Consider the following 21,999-nt stretch of genomic DNA (forward strand, 5'->3'; position numbering starts at 1 on the left):
TAAGACCTTTTTACAATTGCTAGTCCATTTTGCCAGTTCAAATCCACCAGTCAAAAATAAAGCGGTGAGCTCTGATGCTGCCTGCGAGGCATCTTTACTATTCTTAACTGAACTAACAACATCATCAACATATATGTCTCTCTTTACAATTTCATGCGCGATTGGAAATTTATTTCCTTCATCGGAAGCTAACTGAGCTACAGTACGTAATGCTAAGTACGGGCTGCAACGTAAGCCAAATGCAACTTTATTAAATTCAAAGACTTGGAGCGGTTTATTAGGACTAAATCTATATACAATACGTTGAAAACAACGATCTTGCGGGCGAACTTTTATTCGTAAATACATTTGTCGCACATCAGCTGAGATGGCGACTGCGAACAATCTCATATTCAAGAGAATAATAAATAAATCCTGTTGTAAGGAAGGACCTGTATGTAGAATATCATTAAGCGAAAATCCAGTACTAGACTTCGCGCTTGCGTCTAGTACCGGCCTTATTTTCGTGGACACTTTGTCCTCACGTAAGACTGCGTGATGCGGTATAAAATAACTAGGGCTGTTATTTTCAATTACGTCTACGGGAGAAATATATTGTTTTCCTATATATTCGTGAATTACCTCATCATAAAGGTATTTCAGTTGCGGTTGCGATGCGAATTTACGTTCCAAATGATAAAATCTGCGTTTAGCGATATCGAAAGAGTTCCCTAAAGACTTAGAACTATACTTAAATGGTAAAGCGACTTCGTAGTGACCTGATTCGTTACGAGTGGTCGTTGTGGTATAAAAATCTTCACAGTATTTATCGTCTATACTTGTTATTGGTTTGCGATCTACTTCTTCAATCTCCCAAAATTTGCGAATTAATACTGAAACCTCGCACGAAGTGGTGGAACAGAACGAGAATGAAGAAGACGTAGAAGTTAAGGTGGGAGCTTCACCTAAAATAAGATAACCGAGAACAGTCTCCAACGCGTTTGGAGTACCAGGTGAATTTATAATTTTACCTCCAGACAAAAGGGTCGCGAATAGATTGACACCAATCAAAAGGTCAATTTCTGATGGTGTTCCCCACGTATCATCTGCGAGCGGAATATTAGTTAAGTAACTGAGCGCGCCAACATCAATTTGACATGTTGGTAAGTTACCTGTTATTTTATTCAAAACTAAAGCGCGAATATTATAATATTGCTCATGATTAAATCTCGATCGGAAAGAGAGATCAACTGCACCCTTAACTGGTTCAGTGGCGCCACCTATACCCTTAACGGTGGTATGTGTGTCCGGCTGCATGGTTAAACCCAATTTTAAACAACACTTAGAAGTAATATAATGCTTTTGTGACCCGGGGTCCAATAAGCAGCGAATGACAACATCACTCCCATTACGAGCAGTAGCAAATACCTTGGCAGTAGCAAGTACTTCAGTCACATACGGCTGCTCATGAATGGACGATGAAAGCGTGCATAACGACTCCTTGTCTCCACCAGTGGTGGTTCCAATAGGAACGGGAGTTGGTTCTAATCGTGTCTGTTGTGTGGGTTGTGTGCGCAAGCGGAGGCAATTGCGACGAAGAAGATGGTGGTAATTGGCGACCGTGCGTAGAAGATGTCTGTGCGTTTTTCGTACCCTGAGATACTTGCGTAGGTGCGGAATTATTATTTTTAAAACAAAGCAACGTATGATGTCTCGGATTGTTACAATTTCGACAGGCGGAAGTTGATTGACAACTGAAAGAGTTATGTTGACTACTTAGACATCTAGTACACATACGGTTAGTTTTAATATAATTAAATCGATCATTAATTGTGAAAGTTGAAAATTGTTTGCATTTATATAATTGAGAATGTGAATCACCTTTACATAAGGAACAATAAATGCGTTGCGTAGGATTAGTACCTAAAAATGTACGTGGCGATCGAGCGATCGATCGTTGATGCGACTGTGCACGACCACCGGCGGACGCGGCGGCGGGACCGTCCAACTTGGTGGCGGCAGCGGCGCCGGCGGTGCGGTTACACGTGCGTTGTAATATTTTTACGTGTTGACGTATAAATTTTATAAAATTTTCAAACTGCGGTATGTCATCTTCTCCTCTAATTGATGACTCATACGACTGCGCGGTAGCCTGATCTAATGCCTTTAATCCCATATAAATAAATATAAAATCATCCAGCTTTTCAATTTTAAGTTGCTTTAATGCTGCGATAGTCGACGAGAAAGTATCAATAAATTTTTCTAAGTTTATTGCCGAAGGACCGTTAATTGATTTTAAAGAAAATAATTTATCTAAATATGACGTTGCAAGAGAGCGTTTATCTTGATACTTGTCGATTAAAGCTTGCCACAATATAGGATAATTTTCGGCTGCTGGTACTAAGCCAGCACACAGATTTCTAGCCTTTCCTGACAGGTGACTCATAAGATAATGAAAACGTTCTGAGTCCGAAAAGGATTCATTGTCATGAATAACCTGTTTGAATGTTTCGTAAAAGAAAGGAAATTCTAAAATATCACCTGAGAAGACTGGTAACACAATTTGGGGGATCCTTACTGATCCCTGTTTGTTGTCTGGTAAAGCAGACTGACAAGCGGGAGCTGGAGTTCGCGAAGATTGAGGTTGTAACGAGACCGCCATCATCTTTATAGAATAAAACATTTCGTCAAAAGCGGTGAGAGATTGATAATTAACTACATAATCAGGGTTTAGTTCCAAATTAAGGAGAATAATTTCATCGACAATTTTAACATACTCGGTGCGCATTTGATCGATCAGGCTAACTTTTGCAATAAAAACATTACGATGTTTCTCCATTTTAGTTTTCGAAGATAATTCATAAATAGACTGAAGTTGCGAAAAATATTGTGCACGTTTTGCTTCATACATTTTTAATTTTGCGTTTGTGTTAGCCATTATTATTATTTATATATATACTTCTTAAAAAATAACAAAGGAAAACCAATAAATGCGATATATAAAACTATGTGCGGTAATAACGTACAACTATACCTGTACTACCGTAAAAGGGCGAGCGATAAACAATAATAAAGTATAATAGGTATTTAATGTACTAAATACCTACAAGACAGACAGATGTACTTGTAGCGAAAATAAGTACACAAATGCGAGAAATGATGCGCGATATAAACTAGCATACATAAAAAATATATGCTTACTATGCTATAAAACTACTAATTAATAATGCGAAAAATAGGTACAACTATTATCTATATATACCTATATGCGAGAAAAATAAAATAATGCATAAAGCAATATTTTAAATATGCGGTGCGAGAAGTAAATCACAATAACGTTTTAAACACTAAAGCGCGTGACAAATAAATTTATATATACCTACTCATAAGCGGTAGTATGTAGGTACATAAGTGCGACAATACGGAATGTAGGTATCGACCATACATCTACAAAAAAAAATATGCGAGCGAAACATAAACTATACATAAAGCGAAATCGAAGTGAGTGATGTCTTATAGAAAATCAGATAATGTATCTATAACTATAACTAAAAAGATATAAAATAACTATGTTCACAACTATTATTTTACGCGGGAGTAGTCTAAAGCGTTGTTGTTAGTCACTGTGTCGATACACCACGTATAACTTAATCATAGGTACGTAGGGCACGATCTTTAACCGACATGTATTGTATAAAACAGCTATGCGAACTAAATACCCAAACAATTTACAATAACCAGCGTATTATACGGCGAGTACTGCAAGGAAATAAAATATCTATTACGAACAGAAATAAAATCGCTGCTTATCAATAATTATTCAGATTAAATAGTGTGCTTTCCCTGCTCACTTTCTTGTGTAAAGACTACGGTAATTAACACAATGACTTTCAGCAAATTTCAAGGTCATACACTAAAATACTAACAATCTTAACATTCAAACACTACAATCATCATACATAATATTCGACAGGTAATATTGTTTCGTCAAATAGTATAACGACAACTATAATATTTCTAGAAGCTTCGATCGATCGAACAATATCGATATAATGCGGGTGAATGTGAAATTAAATGAACGAAACAACGCAAACAGATATAAAGCGAAATTGAAGAATTGCTGCGAGTTATGAACAATTCATAAGCGACATAAATATAAACTTATTTATTAACGAAAATACCAATGTATCGTTATATTTGTGCAACCGTGGTATGCAATTTGAATAGATCCTATTACATGCGCAATAAGGTTCAATATTACATGCGAGTCATTCACTCGACTTTCACAATAGGAAAAAATTAAAACAAATTTTAAATAAATAAATTGCGATTCCTATTGTGATCCGGCTCGAAGGACCAATAAATGGTGCGGCGGTGGCTATGATCTAGCCTTCTTCGATGGACTATATTGTTGTATAGGAAACTGGCTGGTCAAATATGAATGACTTACCCTTACTTCAATGTGCTTGTTCTTCAGTGGGCCCACACGGTTACGGGAATCTCAGGAATTCACTCAGGTTGATTACAACTATTAAGACATGCGTGCGATATGAGTGCGACGTGCGCGCGCGGCGAAAGCTATGACATCACTGATTATTGAATTAGCCGGGAGGGGTGTCAATGCACAAGACAAACCAGGTACGCATCGCGTTTGGCGTAACCATAGGGTATCTTTTAAAAATATGAAATATATCATGGTAGTAATAAAATATAATGTAGTAATAATGTACATAATATTTATTTATTTAAACTTTCATCAGTATACAGTTTGATGCAGCCCTGACTCCCAAACTAGCGTGAACTCTATAGCAAGATATACAGCTCACGCTAATTTATATAAATGATTTATTAGTTTTTAATTTATTACAGAAATATTACTTTAAGCCGTCAAATTCAAAACAACTGTACATTACAGTACTATTCATACATTTAAATATGATAATATGTCAAATATATATTTCTCACTTGTTCTCTTAAATTTCTGAAAAAATAAAAATTGTACAGAGAGTACAATTTTTATTTTTTGACAGCGTTTTGGCGCCAAAGTTATTTTACATTTTTAATATGGACTAAAGGCAACGGAACGAGAAGAAAGAGTTATATTTACATTATCAAAATTAATAAATTAATACAAATAATATTATTAATATAATATTAATGTGGGACATGGAACATTGGCATATGTACATACTTGTAGTTTATTTCTTTCACACTAAAGTTTTTTAATCACGGAGACTAAGTTAACAGGTGTAATTATAATTTACTAATTATAACTTTCAAATAATGTTACCAGCTGTAGTGGTGTAGAGCTGTATCTGCGATACCGATTTGTTGAATCGTATTTTTTTTCAAACGATTACTTTATAGGCTTTCATATGGAAAGACGTAGTTTCAACAACATATTTTCAAAATTTACGTACGTACACTAGTGTCTCCATTACTCTAGTCTCTGTATTAAGCAACACAAACTTTTTGTGATTACCGTACATATTAAAATTATAAGTTATTAAGCTACATGCCAATTTTTTCTTTTAAACAGCTAAATACTTAAAAAACAGTTTTTATTGATGAGGAAGAAAAATAATCAAGAAAATTATTCTGTTAAGTGATTATCGTCGACTAATGAGAGCGATACTCGTTTTAATACGTATTTATAAGATAAATCACATAGTTTGGATACACAAGGGACTACTTAGTGTAATTTTGCTCATCCATCCATCCATTTGACGGCCAAAGAGCTTCCTCCCACGTACACTTAGACTGTGGAATGAACTAACTACCTGCAGAAGTTTTCTTGAGAGACTACAGTATGGGGTTTTTCAAGAAGGATATATTAAGGTTTCCTCTGAGTCTGCAATGCATACGTTATACCCCTGGTGTTTCAGGCGTCTATTGGTTACGGTAACTGTTTACCATCACATGAGCCGTATGTTTATTTGCCACCTACGTAGTACAAAAAAATTGTCAAGTTTTTTTGTACTACGTAGCTTTACAGCTGTTGCATTGAGACTTGAAAAGATGTATTGTGCTCAACCTTTTTCAAAGTTCGCTAACTACACCCGTCAGGGACAAGAATTAAAGGATATTCTTAGTGTTATACTTTCCAATGAAGATATTCGTTTATGCATGAGTGGGCACAACCACATAAGATATGTAGTGGCGTTTCCTCTTCAGGTTAGGCAAGATCCGCAGAATTTTGTTGAGCACAGGATAGCAAGTCTTAAGATGGTTGCTGTTTCGATTCTTCGCACGGTACAAATATTTGTATTCATGAGAATAATTGTTTGTATCGGTCTGGGTGTTTTCTATGTATGTATACACAAAACTATGTATTCAAATCTGGTGCGGCTATGGCTATGGAACCTTCTTCCATGGACTATATATTTGTATAGGAACTGGCTGGTCAAATATGAATGACTTACCCCAACTTCAATATGCTTGTTCTTCTGTGGGCCCACACGGTTACGGGAATCTCAGGAATTCACTCACGTTGATTACAATTATTAAGACATGCGTGCGACATGCGTGCAACATGCGTGCAACATGCGTGCAACATGCGTGCAACATGCGTGCGCAGCGAAAGCTGACATGACACCACTGATTATTGAATTATTTATTTATTATTATTCATGTTGCTTTACACAATTATGATATGAATTAGCCGAGAGGGGTGTCAATACACAATAACAAACCAGGTACGCATCGCGTTTGGCGTAACCACATATCACTCTAGTACCCATAATAAATCTATGCTTAGCTTGAGAATAGATAATGCTATGTGGGTTGTCTAAAGATATTATTATTATCATTAAATTTCAATAATTGCAGGCGGCCGGTCATAAACAACTGAAGCCAAAACCAGAAACGAATTGATGATGATGATGATGATGATTAAATTTCGATAATGTCCAATTGAAAAATTACCAAAAGTTTTTTATACGTAATATATTGTATATGTAATTGTCTACATCAGCTTCGGACTTCGGTGTACTAACAAAGGAAAGCAAATCTTGCATCACGACCGAATTAATTACAAAATTACTCAAGTGTTTTCCTTTTATTAAGAAATTTTTCTAACGTAATTACGTTATATTCGACATTGTTTTTTTATTCATATAGATTGTTTTGAAATTACATATTATTTCTACACGTGGCATAGTTAACAAGTATATATGTTATTATTAAAATAAGACCATCGTCCAAATATATTACATTATTCAATTTTTTTTCCTAAACTAGCTATTCCCCGCATATTTCCTCGCTTGGAAATCAACTTTTTTTATATACTGTTTTAAACTTGACGCGTTCATTATTTATACGTATAATTAGTAATTAAACAAAAACAAAAAACGCGATCGAAAAGTGTATTAATTGTACGTAAAGATACTGTGAGTACAGTTTGCCGAGATGAATATCGAGCGAGTTCCAATAGTAGCAATAAACGAAGACGTGTGAAAGTAGACGCATATGTCTGCCCATAAAAAGAATTCATTTTCCATCTACCCGCTGCTCTTCAGTTTACCCGTGATCGTGCCTCGCACAACCACATTATGGAATCACCTTATTTCCAGACAACAGAGATACATAAAAATATTAAAGTAATTTTTAGATAACGTATATACTTTTTTTCCAGCAATGGTATTTCCGTACCGATACGATATTGAAACCTTCAAGAAAAGAGCTTATTCCTTTTTAAAAGGCCGACAACGTACTTGCAATTCCCCTGGTGTTGCGGGTGCTCATAGGCGGCGGTAATCACTTACCATCAGGTGAGCCGCATGCTCGTTTGTTCCTTGTGTTGTAAAAAAAAAAAAAACAATGATGGGAGTGTCATTAGCTCAGTTACCCTACATACAGTGCATTAATCACTCAGGATAAAGTATAGTATATATAATACTGGGTAAGGTAGAGTATAATTATACCAACCATTTGATACTTTAAAAATTACTCCAGCTATTCAACTTCACCTATAGAAATAATTCTTATTCAAATAAACTCATTACAAACACTTTTCAATAGTCATATTTTGATTCCACCACTATGTTGTATGTCTATATTGACCTTGAGGTATTAATCTTTTTATTCACTTCAATTGGTCTATATTTCGGACTAAATGTTTCCGCGACTTCGTCCGCGTGGAATTTAACTTTATTTTTCTAAAATAAAAGTAGCCTAGGTTACTCCTTATTACATCAGCTACCTGCCAAAAAAAGTCCTGTCAAAATCGGTCCAGCCATTTCAGAGAATAGCCGGAATAAACAGACCGACAAACAGACAGACAAAAATTATAAAAAATGTTATTTTTGTATATGTACCGTATATATATGCATATGCATGTAGTAAAAAACGGTTATTTCAATATTACAAACAGACACTCCAATTTTATTTATATGTATAGATATATATTTTCCTTACAGATGTGGTCACTAAAAAGACCACCTTTTTTTATTATTACCAAATATGATCGCATTTGACCGGTGTCTCACGTGATGTTAATGATGCCAGTCTTAGCACAAGCTCAGAGAGTGTCTATTCACTCTTGATTTGAAAGACCCAATGTCGTAAAAGGCAAGAAATACTGACCCTGGGAGAGAGTTCCACTCCTCAGCTGCTCGCATAAGGAATGATCATACGAAAGATGGTTTAGCGTCACATCGCCTTAGCTCCTATCATCGCGAGTTCATTTACTTATATATGTTAGATATATCAACTCTATGTACTAGTAAAAGTATGTATTATAATAAAATTCAAATTCAAATTCAAAAACCCCCCCTTTCATACAGAGAAGATATGAGTGGGGGTTATATGCAACCAGTTTAACGATACCGAGTAATAATGAAACTACCTTCCTTTTAATATAAAATATCAGATTTTTCGACAATATCTATGTGAACCCTAACATATAGTACAAATATTTGTATTCATGTGTATAATTGTTTGTATAAATGTGGCTGTTATTTTTTATATATTTACAGAAAAAATATTTGAGTATTTATATCAGTTATCTAGTACCCATAATACAAGCTCTGCTTACCGTGGGACTAGATGGCGCTGTGTTAATTGTAGGGTGATTTATTTATTAATGAAAAATATATAAGACTAAGTTACCACTGAATTTCTGTGGCTTAATAGTTCTAACACCGAGATAGATTTTAAAATATCAATATTATTGGTACTGTGTAAGGCTTTAAGATGATTATTGAAGACGATACCTCAGTCTCATATACTTCAGCTGCTAAGCAGATTGTTTTATAAATTGTATTTCAGTTGAAGGGTAAGATAAGGCAGCAGTATTATATTAAAGGCACAACATCTTAGTCCTTAAATAACACATGGGTAGTATCACGAGCATCACATGATCAAGTCATGTGCGTAATTCTGTTCATATTTTTCCATATAGGCGATGGTTTCTTGCCACACGAATTAGTTAAAAAAATATACTCTTCCAAATGTGATTTGTTATTAACTACTTATTTAATTAATCTCCTGGTAGTTAATGTATTTATATTATTTTATATAATTCCTCTACGTAGGACTGTGACTACAAATATTCATTGTTTAAACCTGAATTTTTGTTTCTTTAACCCCAATTCGATATAATATATAATCTCCTACAAAATTTCATACATTAGCATTCTAATGTATTCTTCTTGATATCTCATTCTTCAAATCGTCGTCTTTTTTTGCCAGTTCTTCTCAACTAGCTACCCTATGATAAAAAAATGTCATGCATAAACCGCCAAAAGTGTCATACATGAACAATTTTATATTATTAACTTTGTTGTATTGGAAATACAACAAATTCAGTTGCTAGCGAAAGTGTCGTTTTAAATTTGTATTGCATATACAACAAAGTTAGTTGCTAGTGACAGAAATAGGTGTACCTACTGTATTGATTTTGTGGAACAATTCCCTGTTCACTAGAGTGACATCGACCTATATTAACAACTGCAGATTGCAATCTGCATATTCGATGAATACCTACATCCCTCGCATGTTTTGTGCAACGTTTAATTATGTATATGAAAACCAATGCCCTGATTCTGTGTACCTATTTATTCTGTTTACAGTCAAATATATCTTAGCTATCAAGGTTGAATAAATGGTTTTAGAGTTTTATTTTTAATTTGAAATACAACAAAGTTGGGGAAAAGGATTTTAACATTGTCGATTAATAACCCCATTGCTAGTAATGTACCATATCATGACCTCCATGCGGTTCCCCCTGGAAACCATCGTCGTAAATTAACATTTGCCAAGATGGGCTAACTGGTCTAACCTCATGCCTATCTTATCCTCCACTGGTGTCCCGCCTGTGTAAACCGTTAGCGCAGGCGGATGCAACATTTCATTACCATCCCTTAAAAAAGTACAACAAAGTGACAGAAATAGAAGTAATTTATTTACATATTAGAACAATTCCCTGGTCAATAGAGTGACATCGACCTATATTAACAATTGCAGATTGCAATCTGCTAATTTGTTGTATAATATCTACATTCTCCACCTGTTTTATTCAACGTTTAATTATTTTTATGAAACTCCATTTACCTAATTCTCTTTATTACCTATAATATATCTATAATTATTTATCTATATATATATATATATATATATAACATTCTCGTGTCAGTGTTAGTTGCCATACTTCTCCGAAACGGCATAACCGATTTTGATGTTTTTTTTATAATTGTATTCGCTAGGTTTGAGAATAGATTATTATCTTTATTTTTAATGCAGAATCATAAAAAAATCAAATTAAAAAATTTAACCTAACCTTAACTAACCTAATTTCACCACAAGGTACCCTCTGGATAAATTGATGATAAATTTACCATGATGGCCTAACTGACCTGACTTGATGCTCAATCTTATCATCTTCCACTGATGCCCCGCCAGCATAAACCGTTAAAGCAGGCGGGTGCACCATTACATTATCATCCATAAAAAAAATTGCTATAAAAAGTGGAAATGTACAAATGAAATTACATCATACTACCAGTTATCAGTGACTTCGTCTGCTTCTTTTATGTTTTATTCATTTAGGTAATTTGGTGTGACTTTGAGGAAGTACGTTTGGCCGTTTGACCGAAGGCATGTATCGGTCTGGGTGTTTTCTATATATTTACAAAAAAATATCTAAGTATTTATGTCAGTTGCCTAGTACCCATAACACAAGCTCTACTTAGCTTGGGACTAGATGGCGCTGTGTTCATTGTTAAAAATACATTTAAAAGAAAATTTGAAAGTTGGTTTGTTTGACTATCTACTGCTTATTGCCTTTTCCTAATGAAATGGCTTAACTGATCTTTATTAAATATATAAAATAAATAAAGTATGAAAATGTATAAGATTATTGAAGATCGTATCATCCGGACAAACATGGCTATTATTTATCTTGAAAAATCAGAGTCTATAGTACTATTACTAGTAGTACTATTGTAAGACACATTTTCAGAACCAATTTTCGTAACCAACGTATATGTTACGTTAGAAAGAAATAAAAGAAAGATAAAGAAATAAATATTTATTCAGCGCTTTTTAATTACTTACAATATAAACAAAAACAAACAATGAACAATGAAAAAGTTGATATGAATTTATATTTATAAAAAGTCAGTAAATTATATTTTTTTTAATAAAAACACTTTTCAGGCATAATATATATATTTGTATTTATATTATGTAGTATTTACAAATAAATATTCATTGCTTTTTAGTTACTTATACTCTTTATTGCATAAATTACAGAAAAAAAAATATAAAAAACTACTATAAATATACATTAATAATAATAATTATGATAATCTCAGGACCATTCACACTACGCCATCGAGACCCAAGTTAAGCTAGCTAAAGCTTGTGTTATGGGTAGATAACTGATACAAATACATAGATTTTTTTTCTCTTCTAAATACATACATATTATACATAGAAAACACCCAGACCGAATCAAACAATCATACTCATGAATACAAATGTTTGTGCCGTGCGAGGAATCGAACCCGCGACCATCGGAAGTAAGGCCGTGTATTAAACCACTAGACCACCGAGGCCGTCATTAACCGATACAAAAGGCGGTCTTATCGTTAAACAATCTAATAATATAATATTTTTTTAATTATTTACAATAGAAATAGAAACAAATTAAAAAACATTGAAAAATAAGAAACAAATTTATTTTGTTAGATTGCAAATATTGGTTTTCTAATACGCAACTGTCTTCGCTGCTCGATACTGCTGTAAATATGCATGCATGCCAATTTTTATTCGCATTTTCCATTCCCGTGAGTGAAGTGTGAATCGATAATGAAACAAACGAGTGCTTCGACGACAATTTCTATGAATAACTTAATGGAATTTTTCCTAATAACCCGTAATGGGTATAATCTGCCACGCCCGACAAGTAAATGGGTATTTGCTTAGCTCGTTATGGGGTTGGAAAGCCACTCCATTCAATGGCATCTTATAACAGTGGTGTATTAAAATATTGACGGCTTCGATGGGTTAGTGGTTAAGCTCATCGCCTTACTTTCGATAGTCGCGGGTTCAATTCCCCGTATGTTACAAACTTGTGTATTCATGAGTATGTTTCTTTGTATTGGTCTAGATGTTTGCTATGTATTTATTAAAAATAATGTATATATTATATGTATTTTTGACGGCTTTACGTCCGATGGTCGCGGGTTCGATTCCTCGCACGGCACAAACATTTATATTCATGAGTATATGAGTATGATTGTTTGTATCGGTCTGGGTGTTTTCTATGTATATAATATGTATGTATTTACGAAAAAAAATCTATGTATTTGTATCAGTTATCTAGTACCCATAACACAAGCTTTAGTTAGCTTAACTTGGGACTAGATGGCGCTGTGTGAATTGTCCTGACATGATTATTATTATTATTTATATCAGTTGTCTAGTACCCATAACACAAACTCTGCTCAGCTTAGCACTAGATGGTGCTGTGTTTGTGCAAAAATACTAGTATTATAGTATCAAAATATTGACTGCCTCGGTGATCTAGTGGTTAAGCTCACCGTCTTACTCCCGATAGTCGCGGGTTCATTCATGAGTAGATATGATTTTTTGTATAGATCTGGGTGTATTCTATGTATATTATGTATGTATTTAAGTATTTATATTAATTGTCTAGTCTTCAAATTACACATTCTGCTTGGTTTGGGAGTAGATAGAGCTATGTGAATTACCCAGGGTTATGATTACTATTGCCTATTTCTCTTTATTATTTATGGCGATTAAAAATATATATATATATCTTCATGACTTTTCTCATATGGAGTAGCCAGAGACGTTGCCAATTACCAGCGTTGAATACAAACAAAATAAAAACAAAATCACTGCATACCATAAACCAATTATTATGGATTGTAGAGGCGTGCCTTATTGCTATTTGCGAGCTATGATTGGTTATATTTGATTACATTTTTGTCTGTTTTGATTTAATTTCAAAATATACTAATTATTTATAGTATATACTAGTTCTACACGTGGTTTCATCCGCGTGAAATTTATAGTCTACGTGTTATTCTGATGTATAAGCTATGTTATTGTAAAGTTTCATTAAAATCCGTTCAGTAGTTTTTGCGTAACAAACATCCATCCATACTCACAAACTTTCGCGTTTATAATATTAATAAGATTGTTTATGAAATAGAGACTGAAGTTATATATCACTAGCTCTGAGATCCAAGTCCGTAAATAAACCAGTATCATTGGTTTAAATTCGTAAATCCATAAAATTACATTCTATTTCTATTAACATAAAGTCATTATGGGATGTGCATAGTACGCTTAGCATTAAGCCTTGTGTCCATATACTTTCAAGGAATATAAAGTTTCTAATTTAAACGAGGTAACTTTAAAACTTGCCTTTTGATACCTCAGCCATCTCGCAGGTGTCCTTCAGTAATTTTATCGAGGACATCGTACCTTCTTCATAAAAGAGTCATCATAGATTTTATTGACAATTTATTGCGAAAACCGTAAAAACGATACGGCGCAGGTATAAAGACTGTTGCTTATTTTTGGACGCGATTTCTTTTTTGTTATTTAGTCAAGAATGTTTATTTAATTGAAAAAAAAAACGTTATATTTCTAAAGTACGTAAATATTACGTATAGGTGAGGTTCCATATACACTTATATTTCTTTTATGTTAGTTAGTCAATAATGATTGTTTTAATTAAAAAAAAAATCTAAAAGTTATTTAAAATTCCTTTGGCAACGTGTAATAATTGATATATAAATCAATTTATATAATTTTGTATCGGTTAGATATAAACTCACTACCTGTCGGTTATAAACTATTAAGCCACGCCGCTCTTTGTTTCATTATTGTTTACATCAAAGAAAGAGTTTATGTGAGTTTTTGTATAATCTCCGGAACGAAAATTATCTGTTTATCTATTTTTTTGTAATTTATGATTATGAAATGGTTCACCCACATGAGCTAACGGTATCTGTTATAGGACAGTAGAGGATGAAGATGAAGTCATGTCTGTTAGCCTATATTAACGAATTCACCTGAAATTTATAAGGATTTTTAGGAGGAAACTACGTGGAAGTTTAAACTATTACCGACAAGGAGGAGCACCAGTCTCCGTTACTACAAGTCCCCTCACCACTTAGATATAAAAAAAATTGATTTAATAGCCCAGATAACTATTACGATTATGTTTATCTAGGCTATTAAATTTATCCCAGATGAAGTCGGGACAGGCCACTAGTGCTTAAATTACGTTTTCATTATATCCAATCAACGGATGGCTATACATATTCATAGGAAACAAAGTTCATCGATCTGCGGATGGGTCGTGGAAAAATAAAAGCTATTTGCCCATGCCATTTTTAATGACAGCCCTTTGAATCTATAATGTAGTAAAAATATATGGAATAAATTGTCCATAAACTACCTTTACACGTACGCTCTTTCTATCGTTGTATGGGCGTGTAATACATAAGAATTAAGATCATATCTTAAGGAAGGTGTTACATATGAATGTGGATTAGTAGTGGTTATTAAGGCAGAGAAAGACCGAAAAAGAGATGGTTGGACTGTGTGAGAGATGATATGGTAAGAAAGGGAGTAAATAACGAGGTGACTGCGAACAGGGATGAATGGAAGAGAAAAACATATTACGCCGACCCCAAATAAATGGGATAAGGAAGAAGCAGATGATGACACGTACCTACGCTCTTTCACGCGCAAATCGCCCTTCACACAGGAAAGAATGAGATTGTAAATGTAGAAGAAGAGAACGACAAAGACCGCGCACTAGCTCGCGCAATCCCGTGTTAATCATGCAATTAATTATCATTACAAAATCGCTGACATCTGACTATAGAACAAAGACATAATTATAGAGTTATTGATAAATTTATAAATCTTAAACGTGTCTTTGGAGTATAAATTTGTGGAATATAAATATAACATTTTATAAGAATCAAACACATTACACATACACGTTATCACGCACGTAAAAAAATAGTATATGCGATCACTCAATATAGCGCGCGCAGGTTTTCCCGCGCTAATAATAATATTTTTTTATTTCAGACAACATGATCCATTGTATCCATCCATGCTAAACTAGGCTCTACCGTGGTCTGTCTTGGCGCGTGATTTAGCGCGTGCCAAAACCAAAAAGATCGTGTCGTGTAAAGGCAGCTATAGAAATAAAATAAGCATTTATTTCATTTATTCTTAGAATGTTTTCGTAGGTTAAATGGAATGAAACTCAGAGGTGAAATGGTCGATATACGTACCTCACCCATACGTATATTATAAATTCGAAAATATATCAGTCTGTTTGTTAGCTTTTCGAGACTAAACGACTGAACACAGCCGTTTAGTCTCGAAAAGCTATCGCACCGCTCGCCATCGACAGGGAATTCATCCCCACACGCTGGAACCTAAGTGGTCTCGAACAGTGCGGTTTCAGAGGAGCTTCCTCCCGCGTACACTTAGATTGTGGAATGAACTACCTGCCGAGGTTTTCTTGAGAGACTACAGCATGGGGTTTTTCAAGAAGGGTATATTAAGGTTTCTTAAGGGTCGGCAACGCGTATGTGACACCCCTGGTATTTCAGGCGTCCATAGGCTACGGTAACCGTTTACCATCAGATGGACCGTATGCTTGTTTGCCACCTAAGTGGTATAAAAAAAAAACACATCTTAATGAAACCTTAAAATTATTAGAGCTCACACACATTTCAGTTTTAGTCCCAACGGCCCGTGCGGACTATGACGCCGTTCGATTGGCGCATTAGCTACTAGCCCCGCCCTCTTTGGTAATGGACCAATCGAACAGTAATGTCACCACGGGTCGTCGGGTCAGAACCTAATAATATGAGTACAGGTTTAGAATCCCATATTTATGGCTGTGTTTTAACGACTGGGAGTGTTACACATCTACATTATCAATGCCACTCCCAGCAGTTAAAAAAATATATGGGATCTTGTCTTCTGATACGGGGGGCAGGTTTTATTACCTTCGGAAAAACGTGTCGCCTATTACAGTATATAAGAAATATCTACAACTTTTGTGAAAACTATAGGAACTCAAGAACATATATTTTTGTAGGACATTTTATGAGGTTAGGCTTTTATGTTATTTTTAGCAGTATAATTTTAAACATTTTGAAAAACAAAAACATATACATTTATAAGAAACATATGCGTGATCATGAATTTATTATTATTATCATATATTTATACAAGAATCAGGTTTAATGAAAATAAATAATAACAAAATTAATATTTATAAATATATGTTAAAGAATAAATAAATGAATATAATTTGAATACGAAAATGACTATTCAATAGTGCTTAAAATAAATATAAAAATATATGCTGTTATTTTATACATGTATAAGTAATTATTGATAGTTTAGAAAGAAGGTTTGAGAAAGAAGAAACTCTTATGGAATAAATTGTAATTTTAATAAAAAATGTATATAATACAATAATAATGAATTTGTATCCATCTTAACTTAAAGTAAGAATAGAAAATAATTTATTAATATAAACTTAATTTCAGCACTTTTGAATAGTCATAACAATTTTTTTTATCTACTGCTCGTTCAGAAAGCTGTCTCATCACACGAAGAACTAGCAAGAAACTTGTATGTTGCTCATATATGAATATTGCTTACATTCTATTCCTGATTCGATTGTTTATTTGGTCGCCCAACTCTTTATTTATTACCTATTTTACCGGATTTAGAACCAAGTATAAAATAAAGATGAGCGCCATATTTCCTAAACTTGGGATATTGATCAATCGGGTATTTTTATTCACTTAACCCTGTAGCCCGTACTAATCTTAAGATATTAATCAATCCGGAGTTTTTTTCTTCAGTCACGTCTTATTTGCAAATGGCAATACTGCCGTACTTAATCTAAATTTCAAATACATTCAGCTTATTTAGAAGTGTAGTTGGTATGTACCTCACGTCTATATTGGACCCTTGGGTAAACATTTGCCAGTCAAACAACTGTGTTATTGCGTGCCAATACCCACACGGATTTAATGAAATCAGTGTTGTTAACCTTTAAATTTATAGATTTCTATCTATGTATAGTTCAATATTGATACTATTTCACTATACCATTTTAAATATCATCGTGATCATCCGTTCCTCCACCGTGGGTTTTTCCAGAAACTTTTTGCCACGCAGCGCAATGGTGTTTCCGAACCGGTACGATATTGAAACCTTTAAGTAAACAGCTTGTAATTCCCCTAGTGTTGCAAACGCTCTTGGGCGGCGGTGATTACCGCCGATGACTGATTGATGATTGTCGAATGATTATTTACCATGAGCGCGTGGTGAGCCGCAAGCTCATTTGTCCCAATGCTATAAAAAATATATGTGGGGATCGATATTATTATTCTTCTTTCCTCAGTTTATGTAGAGTCGGCTCTCCTAATTATGTGGCGCTAGGATAATCGGTTCTGGGTCTTTTAATGGATGATAATGGAATAGTCCGCCTGCCTGCCCTAACGGTACGCTAGCTAAAATTTAACGAATTTTCCACGCAACCGAAGTCGCGAGTAATAGCTGATGTTTATACAAAAATATTTTTTATTTATTTATTCATTTATTGGCACACAAAACAGATTCAATCAATACAAGAATTTGATTAAGAGCGTGTAGTTTGGTACAAAACTGGATTATAATCCAACACTATGTATGCCTAAAAGCTAAATAATAAAGATGCATTTAATATATGTATTTCACTTAAATATTGTTTCAGAGCAAGTATTAACGACGGTACGTCCATGACGGAGGCGGTGGAATGGTACACGAACGCCAACGCAGCATTTCTCAGTCATCTCACCAAAGAAATTAAAGATACAGACAGTAGCACCATATGGAGGTAAATTGTTAATTTTTTTTTAATCTGTATTTTAACTAAAAATAATAACGTACTCTGTACAACTATTTATATTCTCTGTTCTTATATTATCTATGATTTTTATATCTAGGTTCCGCCTCCGGTTTTTGTTATTAAGAAATGTCCTGTTTTTGTTCTGATAGTGTATTAAGTATTAATTCAATAAAACAAAGTGGCCGTACCTACCTCGACATAGTACCTACTATAGAAGTTATAGGAGTCGACCACAACTGTGGAAAAATAATCATGAAAACCAGGAAGAAAACCGTGTTTTTTTTAATCAATTATCAGTTATTTGATAATTGTAGTGTATGATAATAATAATCTCAGGACAATTCACACAGCGCCATCTAGACCCAAGTTAAACTAGCTAAAGCTTATGTTATGGGTACTCAATAACTGATACATATACATAGATATTTTTTTGGAAATAAATACATATTATACATAGATGTATATAGTGTATGTACATTTTTATCTTAACCATAACTAAAAAGATTTCATGATTATTTTTCTAATTGATATGCCCATAGTTAAATACATATAAAACTCATAAGAAATAACACTACATACATTTTATATGATATAGATGTATTTATCATTCCTTACATCAATGTAGTATAATCCCTTGAAGTTTCAATCTAAATAGTATGTTATAACACATTAATGTCAGCTAGATTCGAATTAACGACTTTTCAATTTAAACATGATATTAAGCCACTAAACTAATACGCTCTCTAAGAAGACAAGAGATATATGAAGATAATAAAGCATTTACATTAAAACCCATTTATTCAGGACTCAGACAACCTGTCAAAATACAAGCGAGCTTTGTTCCCCTCTTCACATTTGATGCTTTAAGTTGGATTCATTAATTTAAGTTATGTTTTATTAAAATCACTTACTAAGTAGTCCTTGTTACATGCAAATATATTTATTTTATTTTACTTAAAGTATTAAATGAAAGATATATATATATATATATATAGGTATGTAAAATCAGTAAAAATAAATAGGTTTCGTTTTGTGCCACCTATACATATAATATTTTTTGACCCCGGCTAGCTACTTCAGTTAATAAGAACTGACAGGGAATTCAACTGATATATGATTTTTTTTAAATCACCATAGTGTATATTTCTAACAGATTTAATATATAAAAAAATATCAACATTAATTTAAAGCATATATTAAATATATATCATATCCAACCTAAACCTAAAGTTTAATTTTAATTACTGGTTGGCCAGCAATTTCTTCTGCGTCACATTTTTCTTCCCCGTTTTGGCAACAATTTTGGGCTAACAGATCTAACAGTAAAATAAATTTCAAAATTGCATCTGAAGTACGGGAGATTATTCCGTACAACTAAACTTACAAACTTTATCTAACATTAGTTCAGAATTAATTTATATTATATATCCAATTTTAATATTATAAACGCGAAAGTTTGTGACTATAGTTGTATACATGAATGGATGGATGTTTGTTACTCTTTTACGCAAAAACTACTCAACGGATTTTAATGAAATTTTAGAGTAATATTGCTTAACGTCAGAATAATATATAGGCCATAAATTTCAAATAAGTATCATATACGTACCTACCTACCTATATTTAGAATTGAAAAACAAAAAACAATTACATTTCATATATCCAGAATTTATGGTTTTATTTTAAGTGATAAAACAAATACTATTTGAATGTAAAATTAGTTAGTACATCGATACAAACAACATATCATTTCGGACTGAAAATAAATAAATATTTTATGAGTTCGTTTTATTAAGATGAACCGCTCCTATCGTTGCACTGGCAACGATGAATTTATGATCACTTTTATGTTCCATAAAGAAAATGAAATAATGTTCTAATTTATTAGTATACGCAACGTAAATATTTTGTTTACATTAATATTGTTTAAGTAATATTTAAGCAATTTCTCTTACCTATAACTTTAATTACCGTATACCATAGAAAAATATGGGTACGTCAAGTGATACGTTCACTACGACTGTCTACCCCATCAATACCCATTGTATACTAATGGGAATTAATGAGGTAGACTCACAATACATATATAATAAGAATAATAAAATAAAATATATATAAATAAATAAATAACCCTGAGCAAATAACACAACGCCATCTAGTCCCAAGGTAAGCAGAGCTTGTGTTATGGGTATTAGACAACTGATGTAAATACATACATATATTTTTTTAAACAAACAATACTCATAAATATAAATGTTTGCACCGTGCGAGAAATCGAACCAGCTATCTTCGGAAATAAAGCGGTCTGCATAATCGCTAAACCATCAAGGCTGTCAATCAATTCACTAATAATAATAACAATACTATTTCATATAATTGTAATAAATTAATCAACTAATAAATGTAATAAAAAGATGTTATAAATAAGTTCAGAATAAAAACTTTTTTATAGTTAAACAGTTGGTAAATACCTAAAGGTATTTTAATTCACTTAATTTTTATTTCACTCTCCTTTTGAGTTCAGTTTTACCATAAAATTATTCGGATTAAAACCTGATTAAGTATATTAATTAATTGTACTAATCGCATAAGCTTAAAAAATAAAATTTTCTTTATAATTATATCTTTAAAATTGGGCCTATGCCGACATTTATTTAAAAAACAAACAATAATTTATTGATATAAGAAAATACAGATGATACAGGGTAGATTTTTAACAAATATATAACCTTATATTTTAGTATCAACTCTATTTTTGTATATCAATACACTGATGGAATTCCAGGTATTTGGGTGTTTTGTTGAAAAATTGTGACAAATGTTTTCGATATCCTGCATTGACAATATCTTGTCTAGAATTATTGATGACATATCCGAATATGATCGCTTACTCATTTGCGAAATATTTTTGTAACTATTGTTATGATATTGTTTTGTGTCCACTCCTGTACGTCAAACTATCTATGTACATTCTAACGTTTAAATTAGTACTAGCCGACCTGCCCCAGCTTCGCACGGGTGTGGGATCCAGCCTGCGTTTGCAATCTAAGCGCAAAAAAATGTGTTTATTTACGAATTAGGAACCTCTAAATTTATCAGTGTTTCTCTATAATATTATGCATGTATTATACGTACATATAAACCTTCATATTGATGAAGAAGATCAAAAGCTGGTTTTTAAAGATTTAAGCATACATAGGGACGGACAGACAGTGACAACGACTTTATTTTATACTATGTAATGATATACCATATAAACCCATCTACTAATTTAAATGTCAGAACAACTGACCAATTCAAACGGGGATCGAAATTACGATGGCCTGAGCCGAGGTTCGAACCCATAGCGGTGCCCTCAGACTACAGTTGTGTCCGTCAGGTGGGAGTTGACCTTAAGCTGCTCCATAAGTTCTTCCGCGTTTGTGTGCCATCAGCACTCGCCCCCTATAGTCCGGTGAAGCTGTAAAGGCCAGATGCTGTTAACAGCATTAGAGTAGTTCGAAAACAAAACTTAATCTATAAATTAATACATAAAGCAAAAACTTCGTACCCCTTTTTACGAAAATTGCTCAAACGGAAAGTATGAAATTTTGTACAGTTAT

The 21,999-nt window shown here is 33.3% G+C and overlaps 1 protein-coding gene across 1 annotated transcript in view; it reads left to right on the plus strand.

The window, feature by feature from the left end:
• LOC131846797 (receptor-type guanylate cyclase gcy-1) overlaps positions 1-21,999 on the plus strand; it is a 72,052-nt gene that overhangs the window by 23,646 nt on the left and 26,407 nt on the right. The window contains exon 5 of the mRNA XM_059196203.1: positions 18,263-18,385. Coding sequence (XP_059052186.1) covers positions 18,263-18,385 — 123 coding nt within the window. The remainder of the gene's footprint in view (positions 1-18,262; positions 18,386-21,999) is intronic.

This window comes from Achroia grisella, unplaced genomic scaffold (genome assembly GCF_030625045.1).
Source record: "Achroia grisella isolate CSIRO2021 unplaced genomic scaffold, CSIRO_AGI_Agris_v1 utg512, whole genome shotgun sequence".
NCBI lineage: Eukaryota > Metazoa > Arthropoda > Insecta > Lepidoptera > Pyralidae > Achroia > Achroia grisella.